The sequence below is a fragment of the Etheostoma cragini genome, chromosome 1 (genome assembly GCF_013103735.1).
Source record: "Etheostoma cragini isolate CJK2018 chromosome 1, CSU_Ecrag_1.0, whole genome shotgun sequence".
Classification (NCBI taxonomy): Eukaryota; Metazoa; Chordata; class Actinopteri; order Perciformes; family Percidae; genus Etheostoma; species Etheostoma cragini.
The window spans coordinates 10,385,429-10,400,844 of NC_048407.1; the positions used below are offsets into that span (position 1 = coordinate 10,385,429).

At 39.3% G+C, this 15,416-nt stretch overlaps 1 protein-coding gene across 8 annotated transcripts in view; it reads right to left on the minus strand.

The window, feature by feature from the left end:
- The window catches only part of myo9aa (myosin IXAa), a 120,128-nt gene that overhangs the window by 24,393 nt on the left and 80,319 nt on the right, over positions 1–15,416 (minus strand). For 7 of the 8 annotated variants that reach the window (XM_034880483.1, XM_034880461.1, XM_034880451.1 and 4 more), the window contains 5 exons: positions 11,454–11,575; positions 8,396–8,537; positions 7,524–7,719; positions 5,428–5,547; positions 3,423–3,498 (listed from right to left, as the gene is read on the minus strand). In XM_034880483.1, the coding sequence (XP_034736374.1) occupies positions 3,423–3,498; positions 5,428–5,547; positions 7,524–7,719; positions 8,396–8,537; positions 11,454–11,575 (656 nt within the window). The remainder of the gene's footprint in view (positions 1–3,422; positions 3,499–5,427; positions 5,548–7,523; positions 7,720–8,395; positions 8,538–11,453; positions 11,576–15,416) is intronic. The other variant, XM_034880493.1, reaches the window with a different exon arrangement.

Below are 15,416 nucleotides of genomic sequence, written 5' to 3' on the forward strand. Positions count from 1 at the left end.
TTGTATATTTGTAAAGGAATATCACCAGCAGGGCCACTAAGTTTCCATAGAGGAGTTGATTTCACACGACCTGACACAGTTTACTAAAGCCTCGACGGTGGTTTAAAAGAGGTTTAAACCTCAAGCCCCAAGGTGAAACCTAACCACCTGCCTAGAAGACGAACAAAAACAGAAGCGGTCAGGACATGGCTATAAAACCATTAACCAGTCTGAACTATTTTAGCCCAGAGGAGAGGATGAGAGGAGACAAGGCAACTGGGGTACCGACATCTCCAACAGCATTGTTCAGAATTAGATAAAAGCTGTGGCAGTAACGCTCCTTAATTCAGCTCCTCGGGTCTACTGGAGCACTTTATTGTGTTTCCACTATTGTAAATCACAGTTTTACAAGAATCTCTCCTGAGTTACATGCCACACACTGACACATGTAGGGAGAAGTGTTTGGTGACTCACACTGTGTTATTAGCAGGGGGTTGAATCATTCCTAGAGAGAAAACAAGGTGGGACACACGCCTGTGGAGAGGTTTTTAAAGGCTAATGAAAGTCAATATAACTACACAACAGCAGATGGGAAGGTTGAGCTTTTTGGTGCAGAGACAGCTGTTTGGGTTCAAAGCTGAAATAAATACAGTAAATATGCTTTTAAAACCTGGTTTATGCCCGTTTCACTTCAGAGTTTGCATTAAAAACTAATTACATCCTCTTTGTGGTAATTGTGTTCAGCTTATTTGTGTATATGGAGCACAATTTGTCTTCCACATTTAAGCACTTCTTACACATTTGCGAAAAGAACATTTGCTTCTAAAATATTTTTTTAGCCTCTAGGAATGGCAATGTGGGTCCTGACTGAAATATCTTTCATTGCCATGGAATTTGGTACAGGTACATGGAACATGGTGCAAAGATCCTACCGACATTCACTTGCCTAAGCGTAGAAATTGTATAGCTTATATAGCGCTTTTCTAGTCTTAACAACTAACAAGCGCTTTTACATAGTACAGGATCCATTCACCATTCACATACTGCTCATCAGATGAACACTCACACACACATTAACACTCCGATGGCACAGCATCTCGGCAACTCGGAGTTCAGTGTCTTGCCCAAGGACACTTTGACATGGGACTGCAGGGCCAGGGATTGAACCACCAACCTTGCAATTGGCAGGCAACCGCTCTCCCACTGAGCCAGAACTGCCCCTTTGTCAAATGATTTGGTTTATGACCAAATACCTTCAAAACTTATGATTATTCTCATCAGCCTCAGCTGTACTTTGTGCTTCTGTGCTAATTAGCAAATATCAGTTAGCTGAACTTAGATGGTTAAACAGTAAACCTGCTAACATTGGTAGGCTAGCAGTGTCGTGGTAAATATTATCATCATGCTGATGTTAACAGTTAGCTCAACTAAATGGAGAGCCAGTGGAAAACAAGTAAAACTCTTTGTATGCCTAAACGTATTTGGCCAGTAGAGTTGATTCTGATTCCAAATAATAAATAATATAAAACTTGAACATACAGTACATCATGAACGCAAGCTGCAAAAATAGAAACCAGGTGTAAAAGTACACAACAAAGGTGTAACTGGCTTTTTTATTAGTGTTTCTCTATGCAGAGGCAACAGAAGAAAACCAGATGATGCTTCTCTTACACAGCCAGTGCCATATAAATTGTACTATTAGCCTGTATTACATTACAATAGTATAAATTACGGCAGGAGATCCACAAAGCTATAGTATGTAAGTGTAAACCAAGTATATGTCTTTTGATTTATATTTCTTTCTGGATCTATACTCTGCCTTTGTACGATTTTAGGACAAGTGTTTAAGGGTTTATTGTGTTTATGACCTACTCAGAAATCTATGTGTGATGCAACAAGTGGACTAAAAAATATGCACAAATCTTCGGTTTGCATCTGGCCTACCATATAAAGAAGATGAGATAGAATTGCTCCCCAGACGATCATCAATCCCAGTAAATAGTGATGGTACAATATGCTTCTTATAGTGACTTCATGGTCCCATAAAGCACTTCACTGTCGGCCGCTCTGTCTAGCCGACAAGCACCCTGCAGGGACTTATTTAATATTTATCACTCTCCGGGTACTCCTCTCCAATGCATAACTCTGACTTTACATCACGGCGGAAGCAGCTGCACAGGGTTTAGTGCTCTTCTTGTATGCAGAGAATGAGTGTGTATGAGCGAACGAGTGAGAGAAAGAGACAGTTGGAGGGCAGAGGTTGCAAATCACATTACGGGGGGATTTTAACAGAACCAGACTGAGCTCCTGTTTCACAAAAGCCGTGTTGTGCGAGCCGCTCGGTGCCACCAGTCGCTGTCGTGGGCTGCTAATCCCACTGTCCACAGCTAATTAGAGGAGGTGGTGGACCGGGGTCTCAGTGGGCTGGTGTGACAGCACAATCAGGGTCACAGCACAGTCCCTCTGTTTTCTGTTATCATTACATGAATGATTGAAAATACTGTTATATTTAAAAAATATACCAGTATTAGAATATATATGAACAATAGAGCAACAACGTGACTGTGTTGTGTTGCATAAATATGAGTATTTGTACCCCCCCCCCCCGCCAAATACTACATTTACGGGACACCGTGGAGGCCAAGCGGGTAAAGGACTCTGATAACGAACCACAACACCCGAGATTTGAGTCTACCTGGGGACCTTGGTTGCAGGTTATTTCTCATTCCCCTCATTTCATCTTTTTTTCCTGTCAACTAACAAAGTGCATTAAATGAAGAGACTTAAATCAAATTAGCAACAGGTATCCTCTAGTCTTTACTGCTCAACTGAATTGTTGTCAATTGTGAGACTAGACCCTAAAAATATATAGATGAAATTTTTGTACACTGTATTTTTGTCCTATATTATCTATTTCTCTTATCTTTTTTTGTAGCAATAGGAAAAGCAAATACAAAGAAGCAAAAGCAAAACAGAAAATAAAAAAGTACAAATATAAACAAATACTATGGAGATAAATATGTACGTAATCCATACTTATTTTAAATTATGTTCATGAATATGAACATATTTATTAGATTCAGCTTGGATCAAAAACACAATTGTCATGTATTAATTGACAATATAATGTAAACAAATGTGCTTAATAATCCAACCTTCATTAAGCTTATACTGTTGACTGCATGGTAAAATGTGAGCCTGTATTGTGTTGTGTGAGATCGATTAACATTCAGGTGTGCTAGCACAGTTTTTTGTTATGAATGCAGTTATTAGAAGGACCTGGCTTTGAATCGTGTATGTATTTCCACATATAAGTAACAATATAACAGTCATTTATTCCTTCAGACGGATTCATTTCCTGAAAGCTCTGACAAGTGATGGGAAGCTTTACAAAGAGCTTGAAACACAATTACAATGGATCTGAAAACCACACAGGCTCTTACCGTGGGGATTTCTCGTTGATGCTGTTGCCTCCATGAAGGTCTGACAGCAGCATACGTGAACTCCTACTGGTCCCACCTGATCACCAACAGACAGGTAGGCGTCGTGTGAAAGACAAAAACGCACACTCTGACACAAAGCAGACATGAAGACAAACACTAAAATCCTTCACACCCTTCCCAAGCAAAAAAAACAAAAACATGATGTGACCCTCCAGTGTTACTGCAGTGAGTGTTATGTGCCTTTTTGTTGAAAATAAAAAATGACTGCAGATGATTTATTATTAAAACAAATATCTGTGAGGTTAATAGTGACTTGCTCTTGTTAGTGTCGAATAATGGAAGAGGATACTCAGGAGTTATGTAGTTTAGTCTGGACTGTAGGTTTGTGTAAAATCTTAATTTGTTTTTTTAAAAACACATTATGTCTCTTAATCAATCATTTAATTAGGTAAAGCAGGCAGAAGCCATTTAGGAGAAACTATAAAAAGGAAATTTGTGAGGAGAATGGGTTTAATTGGCACCCAACAATGTATTAATTTCCTGAAAATGTCATTAAATTTAAACTTAACCTGATCGAAAAGGTAAAAAACTGTAAAGTAGTAACTTGATGGATAATGTAATGACATGTCCTGACTGATATTAAAGATCACTGTCACTGACTCCGATAAGAAAAGAAAAATACGTGAATTTTAAATTGCCCGCTTGTGTGACGTTGGATGGATGATCCTAGCACAACAACCAATCAGCACGGGTGTAGGCAGGTTCATTTCCCCATTGATAGGGATTATGGTTTAACAATAATATTAAACTCATAACATACAACATACCATCTGTTGTAAATTTAAAATTCTAAATAAAGACTTGAGGATTACATTTCTAAAAGTCTGTGTCAAATATTAGTGTTTTCTGTCCCAGCTGAAAGGTCTTACATTATCGGCAAAAACTGTTAAAAAAAATATGAAATAAAGTATTGGTTGTTACTACATTATTGGGTTTTAGTACATTTTCAGTAAGTTAAGGTTAAATTGAATATTTTGTAGGCATTACTACATTGTTGGGGTGCTACAAGACTGCTGTTACATTACCAGTGTGATGGCAGTGACAAGCCTATATTTGCTGGCATTCACAAGCGTTCCCTCTGAACCAATCCATCATAGTGATGAGAAATCAGAGAAACCTACAGTATGCGTTGGCCTTCTTTAAAAAATAAAGTAAAAAAGAAGATACAACATTTTACTCTGACCAGGAGCTGCAGGGTGGCACAAAACAAAAAGACACGAACACATCTGAGTGTACGGGAATGTTTGCAGAGGAAAGGTGACGTGTGAGAGAAGTGTGTGAGGTCGGCTGTGTGTCCCACACCACATGTAAAAGCCGCCTGTGAGAAAGTTAGTGATGTTGGATACCCTCTCAGTCTTTCTATCACCATCACCAGTGTATGTGGTATTAGAGACAGGTGAAGTTGATTTTAGACAAGATGTACTGTGGTGGACAAGCAACTACACCCACTGCCCAACAGACAGGGCTGGACATGACAACGTGGCTGTGAGACAAAACAAAAAGGGATGACACCTAGATGTGTTACGCCGTTGTTTCCCCAGACCAAAATTAGCTGATAGAGCAACACAACCATGCATTTCTCTGCTGGCCTATAACAAGCACAGTGTGAGTGACAGAATGGCCGAAGCATGCTCAACAAGTACACCATGCAAGACAGGACTAAGAACAAATGCATGCAGGTGCATACGAAAGAAGGAAGAGGGAGACAGAGAGAGAGGAGACCAACAAGCATCTAGTCTAATGATAGAAAAGTTGTAAATCAAATCACAGCAGAAAATAAAAACTTTTCTCTTTAAGTTTGAATAGTCTTATGATTTTGATCTCTTTTGGCGGGACTTTGTCTGCAGTAAAGTTGATGATGTTGGTCAGCCTCGCCCCTACAGTTTCCCAAGTCATGGTCTAAAATGAAAGTAAGAAGGAGTTATTGTTGTATTGGCAGCCTTACTGTTCTTCTCCTCTTTGCATTTCTGCAGGATCTCTAAGCTTCTCTGATGCACAGGGTGCCGCAGAAAGCTAAAACTATCCACACTTTTCAAAACTGCGTAGGTAGCAGCGTCATCATGCCCTTGGAGAAGCAAAACAAAAGAAAAACAAGAGAGAAAAAAACACAAGGAAAGAGAAAGGGGGGGAAGAGAGAGAAATGACAGATTAGACAGCGAAGAAGAAGAGATGCAGTCATCTACTGCAGAGATACCTGTGTACGACTTTTGGAGAGAAGATGACTGACATTCAAAACTGCAGGTGGTGGCAACAGTAGGATGGTTGTCATTGTAGTTCTGTAAGTAGGTCTTTGCCCCCCAAAGGCAATTCCATACAATGTCTTCTAAAAGTTTTTTTGCACTCCTCTTACAAGGACGGAGTATGTAATAGGTGATATAACACACAACTTACTTAGCTCTTAATAATAAAAAAAAAGAAATTGAATCAAATACTTTGCATTTAACACCTTTAACTCATTTTGCAGAAATCTTTTAGAAGACATGTAAAAGGTTTCCTTGGGTGACACTGATATCGTTAGAGTTCAGTTGGAAGGATTTCTAAAAAGATATCTAAGGATAAGCAAAGGATACAAGACTTCTATTTTTACATTACAACATCTAGGTGTAAAACTTATTGTGTAGGGAGGTGAAGAGGGTGCAGAGCGCAAGTCGGATTCATACGACGGCAGTGCTGAAAGAACATCAGATGGTTACATCTCTTGCATATCAACTCTATCTGAGGGAAAAGAAGGCATTTGTAACAAGCCAAAGCCGAAAGGGACAAAGAGCAGGAGCTACGGTAAATACATGGCACACATACTACAGAACAGAGACTACTGCAAGACAGAATATGGCGGCAATAAAGCAAACTATAACAACATAGGATGAATACATTGTAACTGTGCGGCATGGTGAGAATACAGGACTAAAATAATCATGTTTGTAATTTCATGCAGTGTAATGGCCGAACGGATCTCATTTGTTTTTTCATGCTCACAAGCCTTCTTTACCCGAGCTGCTTCCGTGGTGGCAGGCACTTTTGGCCAATAATATGTTTCAAAAACAAAGCAGGGAGGCAAATAATTGAATAACCATCATTCGCTTCTCTGGATTTACTAGTTTGCTAGTTCACCACCTGCTTTACTACAAAGCACCTGCAATGCTTACATGCCTTTCAGTAAAGTCAATGGCCTTTCCATCTCTAAGGATTCAAATTATGAGTAACTGTATTCTGTTACACTACAACTTAGATAGGTAGTATTTAGAATACAGTTATAGTGTTGAAAAGCAATGGGTTACATGATGATACTTCTATTTCACAAGTTTATTCACTAAATAAATTAAGGCAACTCCATGCATTTCCCAGAAGCCCCAATATGAAAAGAAAAATTATCTTTTTGTGTAATCACTCGTCAGCAACCAACCTCCTTTCAGATCCACATTACTCCACCTCCAACCTGAAGCATTTTAAAGTAAGTTATTTTTTTATATTAGCCAAAGGTAGTGGTCTGCTGTAGTTTTAATGGTCATCTTGCTATTTTATAGTTGTAACAGCTAGCTGCTTAGTTGACTTCAACTTTACATTTTACTATGTGCTGATTTACCAGCTCCAGAGCCGCTGAAAGACTGGCTAGCCCCGTTTGACTTGCTAGCTAGCGTTAGCTAAAATTAGCTAATTGTTAGATTTTTGTAGAAGGCTATGCAGTTCGGGTTCGGCTGTTCTAACTTGTTCATGTAAACATTCAGCCAGTTGGAACAGACCAAAATAGGTATGTTTAGTAAGGCCGCATTCCTACACTCCTAAAACGCAACTCAATGTGGAAGTAATACAAGTATTCAGATTACGTTACTAAGATTGAGTAACATAACGGAATACGTTACAAATTACTTTTGTGGGCATGTATTCTGTAACGTTTTTAAAGTATCCTTCCCATCACTGACATCTTCTTTGGCTTGCGATGCTCAGGTAAGATTTCTCGGTCTAACTCCTACACCAGAACGCACTCTGCCTCATCGCTGTAATGTGAAGTGGAGGGGGGTTTCTGTTAGTGTGAGAGCTCACCAGGCTTCTTCTGCGTGTGTCTCTTCCCAGCCTCTCTGAAAGCCACCAGGGCCCTGAAGTAGGCTCGGAGCACCGCCCAGCGGAAAGTGGCCGACGGGTCGATGCCCATCAGCCCGCAGACGAAGGCGTTCTTGCTGCTCTTTAATAAAGCTACGATGTCCGGACGCATGTGGTCTGTGTTCTTCTCTCTGAAATCCTGTGTGACAACGAAAAGAAATGGCAATCAGTGATGTTATTTGTTTATTGTTTTGGATACCCAAAAATACTTGGAGAATCACCAGTCCTGCTTTGAATTCGATGAAGCTCATTTCAATCAATTTTCGATTTAGAATCAAACTTCTTACGCCCCTATCTAATCCTGATGGCGGATAACTTGTACCTGTCCACAGAAGCCCTGTACATAACTGCATTTTGCAGGGGTCTTTCATGGTTTTTAGGCCATGGCCCAATAGCTGAAAGAGAGATGGAGTAGGGAACCCCCCCACAACATATTGTATAAAATTAAGTTGCATATTACACTGGGCCTACAATAACATGTAGGGTGGCCTAAACCCTTAATAAATACATTTTATGATGCTTACAATACTAAAGTATTAAAATAATAATTATTGACACATTCATGTATTTTTACATCATGTTTTAATGTTAAACATACATTTAGCAGCGCAGACTTAAAGCCTACCTGTAAATTTAAAAACAAAACACAAATTGGCCTATCTTTGCTAATAAAATTTGGGACTTATGTTTATGTCACATGATGACAAATTATACCTTTAATAAGTCACAGACCCAGTGTTGAAGATCTCCGGAAGTAACGAGTTCTGTTTAGATAAATAGTATAGCAAAAAAAAAAAAGTGAGGGTTACACTGACCTTGACCCCATACTTGACCTTTCCCGCGTAGTGTCGGATAATGAAGGCGGGCTCCATCACAGCAGGGAACTCGATGTAGCTGTTCCCCTCGTGCTGCCGCTTGAACTTATCCAACAAGGTCTGGTTGGTGGCTTGAGGGAAACTGAAATAAAAGCACAGTTTGATCAGAAAAACAATGGGTTTTTACATGTGTTTGATGCGAAAGCAGTTCAAGAAAGGAGCCATCTCATCTCTTCCTCCATAAAGAGCATGATGCATTAAAGACGTTACTTTTTCCACCGGTCTCTACTCCAGTCAGAACAACAGTTATTACAACAGTACATCTACTGGAAACAGTGAGTTACAGTGGGGTTTGAAAGTTTGGGCACCCCACGTAAAAATGTGTATTAATATGCATAAAGAAGCCAATATAAGATTGAAAAATCTCCAAAAGGCATCAAACAAAAAGTTATATTGAAAGTGTAAATGATGGAAATAAAATCTAACAGAAAACAAAAAAATCGCTTCTGCAAAAGTTTGGGCCCCCTGCAGAGTTAATACCTTGTACCCCTCATGGGTCCACAGAACTTGTTCCCACAATGCATCAGCCTTGTCTATATGTTCATTTGCAAACTTTAAACGCTGATTTTTGTGGTGAGGACGTAGAAGAGGTTTTCTTCTGATGACTCTTCCATGTACCATATCTGTACAAGTATCTCTTTATAGTGGAGTGGTGTACCACAACTCCAGTGTCGGCCAGGTCTTTCTGGATTGTCGAACGTGGTTTGGACTTGCTTTTCTCACAATCCTGCGAGCTGTTCTGTCTGATATTTTTCTTGGTCTTCCAGATCTTGCTTTTACTTCCACTGTTCCTGATGACGGCCATTTCTAAATTGCATACCAAACAGAGGATATTGGCATCTGAAAACGTTTTGCTATCTTCTTATAGCCTTCTCCTGCTTTGTGAGCGTCAACTATTTTCAGTTTCCTAGACAACTGCTTAGAAGAAGCCATGGTGCTGATTGTTGGGGCAAGGTCAGATGATTCTGGGCATTTAAAACCTTAAGATTGACATCACCTGGTCTTTCCAGACAATTATTGAGAACAATCCATGACGCTGTCAGGTCTCAGCTTTCCAAAGGGGGGGAGGGGAGTGCATGCTATAAACTCTGCAGGGTGACTAAACCCTGGCAGACGCCCATCTAATGTGTCATTTGGTTCCTTTTAGAAATTGTTCCATTTTCTCTTAGCTTCTTTCTGCACATTAATACACATTTTTACCTAGGGTGCCAAAACTTTCGAACCCCACTTTATCTGATTATCACTTTGAGCTGATCTTGGCTCAGATTTCTCTCCAGTTCTTTAATTTAAAGTGCCCATATTCTGCTCATTTTCAGGTTAAGAATTGTATTTTGAGGTTGTATCAGAATAGGTTTACATGATTTCATTTAAAAAAAACACCTTTTTTTTTTCTACTGCACATTGCTGCAGATCCTCTTTTCACCCTGTGTATTTAGGTCTCTGTTTTTGCTACAGAGTGAGACATCTCACACAAATGCGCAGTAGCTAGGGAGGTATAACATCAGCTTGCTAGCTCCCAGGATTAGCTGGAAGACTCATTTTAAACAAGGGCACACTTCCAACTTTGCGTGGAATACCTGCAGAACAGGAACATGGAACTAGTTCTTTTGTAGATATTGAACCTGTGTATATTTTCCATAATATGGGCACTTTAATATCAAGAGCCAGCGATTCTGCAGAAAATCAACAGCTTCCAGGAAGAGAAGAGGAGAAGAAAGAGACATCAGGGGGTTTTGGAACGGGGTGAAACTTGAGCTAGGAAAACAACACAGCCAAAGAATCAGTGCTTTCCTGCTTTTCCAAGTGGGAGGAATTTGATTCAGTGTCCAAATGGAGAAGAGGGGGAAATAGAGGAAATACTGTTGCATTACAGTCATGGACCTGAAATAAATAAATTTACTCTGGTTTAGAGGGTACATTTTAGTAATTTGAAGAAATTCGTTAATTAATAATTCTTTACATTTAAAACAATTCAAATGTGTTTATTGTTTGAAACGTGACAATGCTTTCCATAATGTGTGTAACACAGCTGATATTTTTATTAGTGGCATTCTAGAGTAGTGGGACAAGCTGGTTTGTCCAAGTCCTATCCATTTCCTATACTGTATATCACTGCCTGTCCCACTGAGGGGGAAAGTCGATCCCAGAGGTGGGGCGCAGGTCTGTGTAATTGGCGGCCAACGGATTTTTGTTTTGAAATGAAAAAAACAAAAACACAAAACAGGCAGTTTCCCAAATCCCATTAGTAAATAGGGAAACAAAAAAACGGAAAACGTGTTTTTCGTTTTTTGTTTTGATATAAAAAAACGGAAAACCATCTTGTTATCCGATTGTCTTTGATGCGTTTATAGATGGAAATCGGAGAATAAAATACGTGTGAATTCGTCTCATTTCTCAATTTTACATTGATTTTCGAGAGCCGGAAATTACTCCTGCGAGCTTGGCGGTCAGCAGAGGGCGCGCGGCCGTTCGTCATTCTCTACTTTGGATGTCCGCGCAAACGACAATGGAAAGTTATGTTCTCTTTCGAGGAGGCAAACGGTTTACACTAAAAGATGATGACATGTCTGTGGATAAGATATGCAGGATATTTCAGGTGCTGTCAATGTTCAGATTTAACATATTACACAATGTAAGTCGCTAACATTTAGTTTTGCACGTATGGACCGTTAAGACTACTTACAATCGCTTCCGGTTTGAGAACCACTGCTCTACAGCTTATGGATGCCCATTTGGAGTTTTTTGTGTATTTCCTCCGTTATCTAACAGCTGACAGTATAAAGACAGACAGGAGCCAAGGTGAGAGAAGGAGGGAGGGAGGGGTGCGACATGCAACCAAGACCCTGCTGGAATCCAAGTGGGGTTGTGCCAGTGATACGGTGTGCATCTCAACCATTCAACCATCAGGCTGCCTGTCAATTTTCCTTAAACCTCCGTGGAGTAATTGATAGTTTATCTCACAGGAAAATAAAACCAACAGACAGGCAGAAAAACTCACTTGCACTCTTCATCCAGTAGGTGAAACAGCGCCGTGGGCTTCTTGCTGATCAGGTTGATGCAGCCTGTGTTGTCGATGTAGTCAATGTTGTGCCAGCTGATGCCCTCTGCTCTGTATTCCTCCTGCAGGGACAAACCATACAAACAGAAGGGCTCAGTATCAGTGATACCTTCAATGATAAAACTTTGCTTCCAAGCATTGTAATTGGTGATGATCAGACTGTACACTTTTTCTTCGGTTGCATTTATAATGTCAGTAGCTTCTGCTGAATAACAACACTGGGCCTTATCACATTATGTAGCAAATAAAAAATAGAAAATCCCATCTGTATTGAACTTTTATCTCTTAGATCAGGGGTTTCAAACTCATTTTAATTCATGGGTCACATACACCTAATTAGATGGCAAGAGGGCCAGACCAGTAAACTACTCCAGAAAGATCAAAACCTTTATCTGTGACAGTTTCTTGTCAGCTTGATGTTGGCAAACACAAGTTGCTGCTGCTACGACAGCGTTCTAAGGCCATTGTAAGAAAAAGAATAATGTTACTGACCCGGGAGAGAGGGGGAATATAATGAGAAATATTCAGAATTATTAAATTATTAAATTTACAGAAAATATTCTCTGAGATTAAAGTGGTAAATCTGGAATTGGAATGCATTACTTCTCTGCAATTTTCACACTTTGGAAAGTCATCCAGTGGGCCTGATTGGACCCTTTGGCGGGCTGGTTCTGGCCACAGGCCATATGCTTGACTCCCCTGTTTTAGATGCAGAAGAAGAGCCTCAAAGTCCGCGTAAAATTCAGCTTTATGCCATAAAGCGTACAGTATAGGTGGTATCAAAGTGTCTAGACACCCACACAAACAATATTAATTATCAACGTGCCTTACAAAAAAAACTGTTGACCAGTCCAACGTGGTTCAGCCTGTTTTTTTTATTTTTTCAATCAACAAAAATGTTGTTTGCATGCCTGCTTTCATGTTGTCTCCCTGTGCTATAAAACACTCTTCTGATCTTGGCAGGCCTCTTGGTGGTTTAATAATGAGAGAAACATCCAGAGCATTTATCATTAATTCTTCCACGTACATGTTATTTTCCTGTGTTGCTGGGAATGAGATTTAAACAATAAAGACCTTAATCTATGAGGTTTAATCAAGTTCACTGGAATCTCATTTTCTCTGGGTTTTTTGTTTGTTACCCTAAAGCCAGAAGGTTGGAAAAAATGTGATTCCTGTATTTTACCCCACAACTGGAGATAAAGCAGACAGAGAAGATGACCTTCTTCTGCAGTATTTGGTCAAAACATACATTTTTGAGTGCTTATAGGGGAAAAGTGTGGGTCTTTCTTGTAGAAAAATGTGTGCAACAGTTTGAGAGAATCATTCTGCAAAACATTCTTCTTGTTTTGCAGTGATTTGTAGTTGGTGCCGGCTATCTAAATACAACTACTCTAACTGATTCCATTTGACTCTTATCAACACAAGATTTATTTAACTGTTTTTTTAAATAACTATATCCTTCATCACCGGCTGTTACTCCCCCACTGAAAAGTGCAGCTGGTTGGTCATTACACACATCACAAATTACAAAATCTGAAAGAAGAGCCGTTTTATTTCAAGAGAGCGACATTGTTTTGTCCGTAGCAAAAAAAAAGCAGCCATTTATGAATGATTGGGAATGCTAACTCGTAGTGCAACAAGAAGACAACAGCCACAAAGTCAGCCGTCAACTGACTCAGTAATAACACAGAAAACAATATCTAAAGGTGGCCTTGATTAGCCACCATAAGCCCCTGGTCATCCCAGACCAAGTGAGGCTGTAGCAGCAAGACTAAGGGATGGGTCATCTGTTCTATCAAAAGTTACACTTAACATCAATGATCCTGGACAATAAACTTAGACTGGACAGAAATGACCAAAGGTGAAATGGAAGTAGGAGGTTCCTAATGTGAGTATTTCCACTTTGTTACTACTTTCCACTCCATTACATTTATGTCTAGTGTCTCTTTGCATGAAGGATTTGTTGGTTACACTTTTCTTGATGGTATCTACATAAGAGTGTCATGACACAGTCATGACAAACAAACCCGAACTTGTCATGACAAAACCAAATGACACTTAAATAGTTGTCATAAACATTTATGACTGTTTATAATGCTTATGACACATTCATGGCAGTGTCATGTCACTCCTATGTAGATACCTTCAATTAAAGTGTAACCGATTTGTTTATATGATATGAAGCAGTACAACAATAAAAAGTTTGCTCTTACATTTACTATAAGGGATAAAAACAGAATAAAATATAATATAACAACATAATTCTTTGAAGGCTAATGATTACTTTTACTTTTTATACTTAGTAGTACGTTTCGCTGTTATTACTTTTGTACTTTTACTTCAGTAACATGTTGATTATAAGGACTTTTACTTGGAGTGCTTTTAGACGGTGGTATTACTACTTGAAATGTTTTTTTTTGTAAAGGATCTGAAAGTTGATCTGAAAATGAGCAAAAACACACTTCTGCATTTGCTTTCCGGCTCTCTGCTGGCTATTACCACACTATGCATGTTTGCCAGATCGGGTAGTGGATCTGTAGTTCCAATGAGACATAATGGGACAATTCTGCTCCAACCTGTAGGGGGATGGAAGCGGGAAAAAGTTACATGGTGTTGCTTCAAAGCAGTACAACATGTGCGTCTTTTCATCCTTTCACAATATCAACATCTCAGAACGTGATCGCTGTCTTTGATGAGTAACTTACTAATGACAGGTTTTTACTCTTGTGTTGTTTCACTTGAGACACACACTGGCTTAAAAAAAAAAACTATAAAATGAACACCTGTGTAATATAATCTAATACCACAGCTCTGGAATAAACATTTGTGAAGCTTATAACATGCAATTTGCGTGTCAGATTGGTGCTGAGTCAAGTCTTTGGTAATCACCAAGCTGTGGTTTGAGGGGGTGTTGTACTATATTGGATTGCATTATATTGCACAGGAAACGGTATCCAGCCCCCTCGACATGCCTTCAAATCATCTTCCATGAACTGGTGTGATTCACACTTATTTTGACTCAACCAACCATAACAGGTCTCATAAAAAAGAGCAGAATCGGCTTCAACACGCCTGCTGTACGGATTGTCTCCATATTTTGTTTACACTTGGTCCTAATAGTGTTTCATTCATTAAGTCCGATCATTATAATATAAATGATAGCCCATTCTGTCCTTCTGCTACTGCTTTACATGCCTCTGTCTGTTGTCACAACTTGAATCTGATGCTTTAGATATGCAAACTTGCTGGCTTCAACCATCTGTCAATGTTGGTTTCATTCAGACAGAAGGGAGGGAGAGAGCAGCGGTGAGCCAGAACTACATGATAGCCTTGCTGCCTATTTTCTAATGTCCAACACATGCATCGGATGAGAGGACGGTTTTGGGACGCTCAATTGCCCACGTGCTGTATGTAAAGAATTTTGTTGGATTTATTTGTCTATACAGCCAATATGACCAAAAGTCAAAACTGTAGCGAGGGACTGTTGGTCATTGTATGAGGTTTTTGTTTTGTTTTATTTTTTTTAACCTCTTCTGCCTCGTCGCAAACTAACAAAATCCAACTTAAAATTGTTCCTTTCATGGTGATTTGTAGATTATTAAACATTTTATTTCTTTGTGAAGAGATAAAGATTGAATTAATTAGTGGTGGAAGAAGTACTCACTTCTAGAAATAATGGCCTATTTCAGAATAATATATAGAATATCACAGGAATATGATTATTAGGGGTGCACAAAAAAATTATTAACAGTATGTAAATGTAGGTACTTTTCCCATGTGACAGTAAACATGCCGTTACAAAACAAAAAAAATATACATGCAGTATACACTCACCGGCCACTTTATTAGGTACCCCATGCTAGTAACGGGTTTGACCCCCTTTTGCCTTCAGAACTGCCTCAA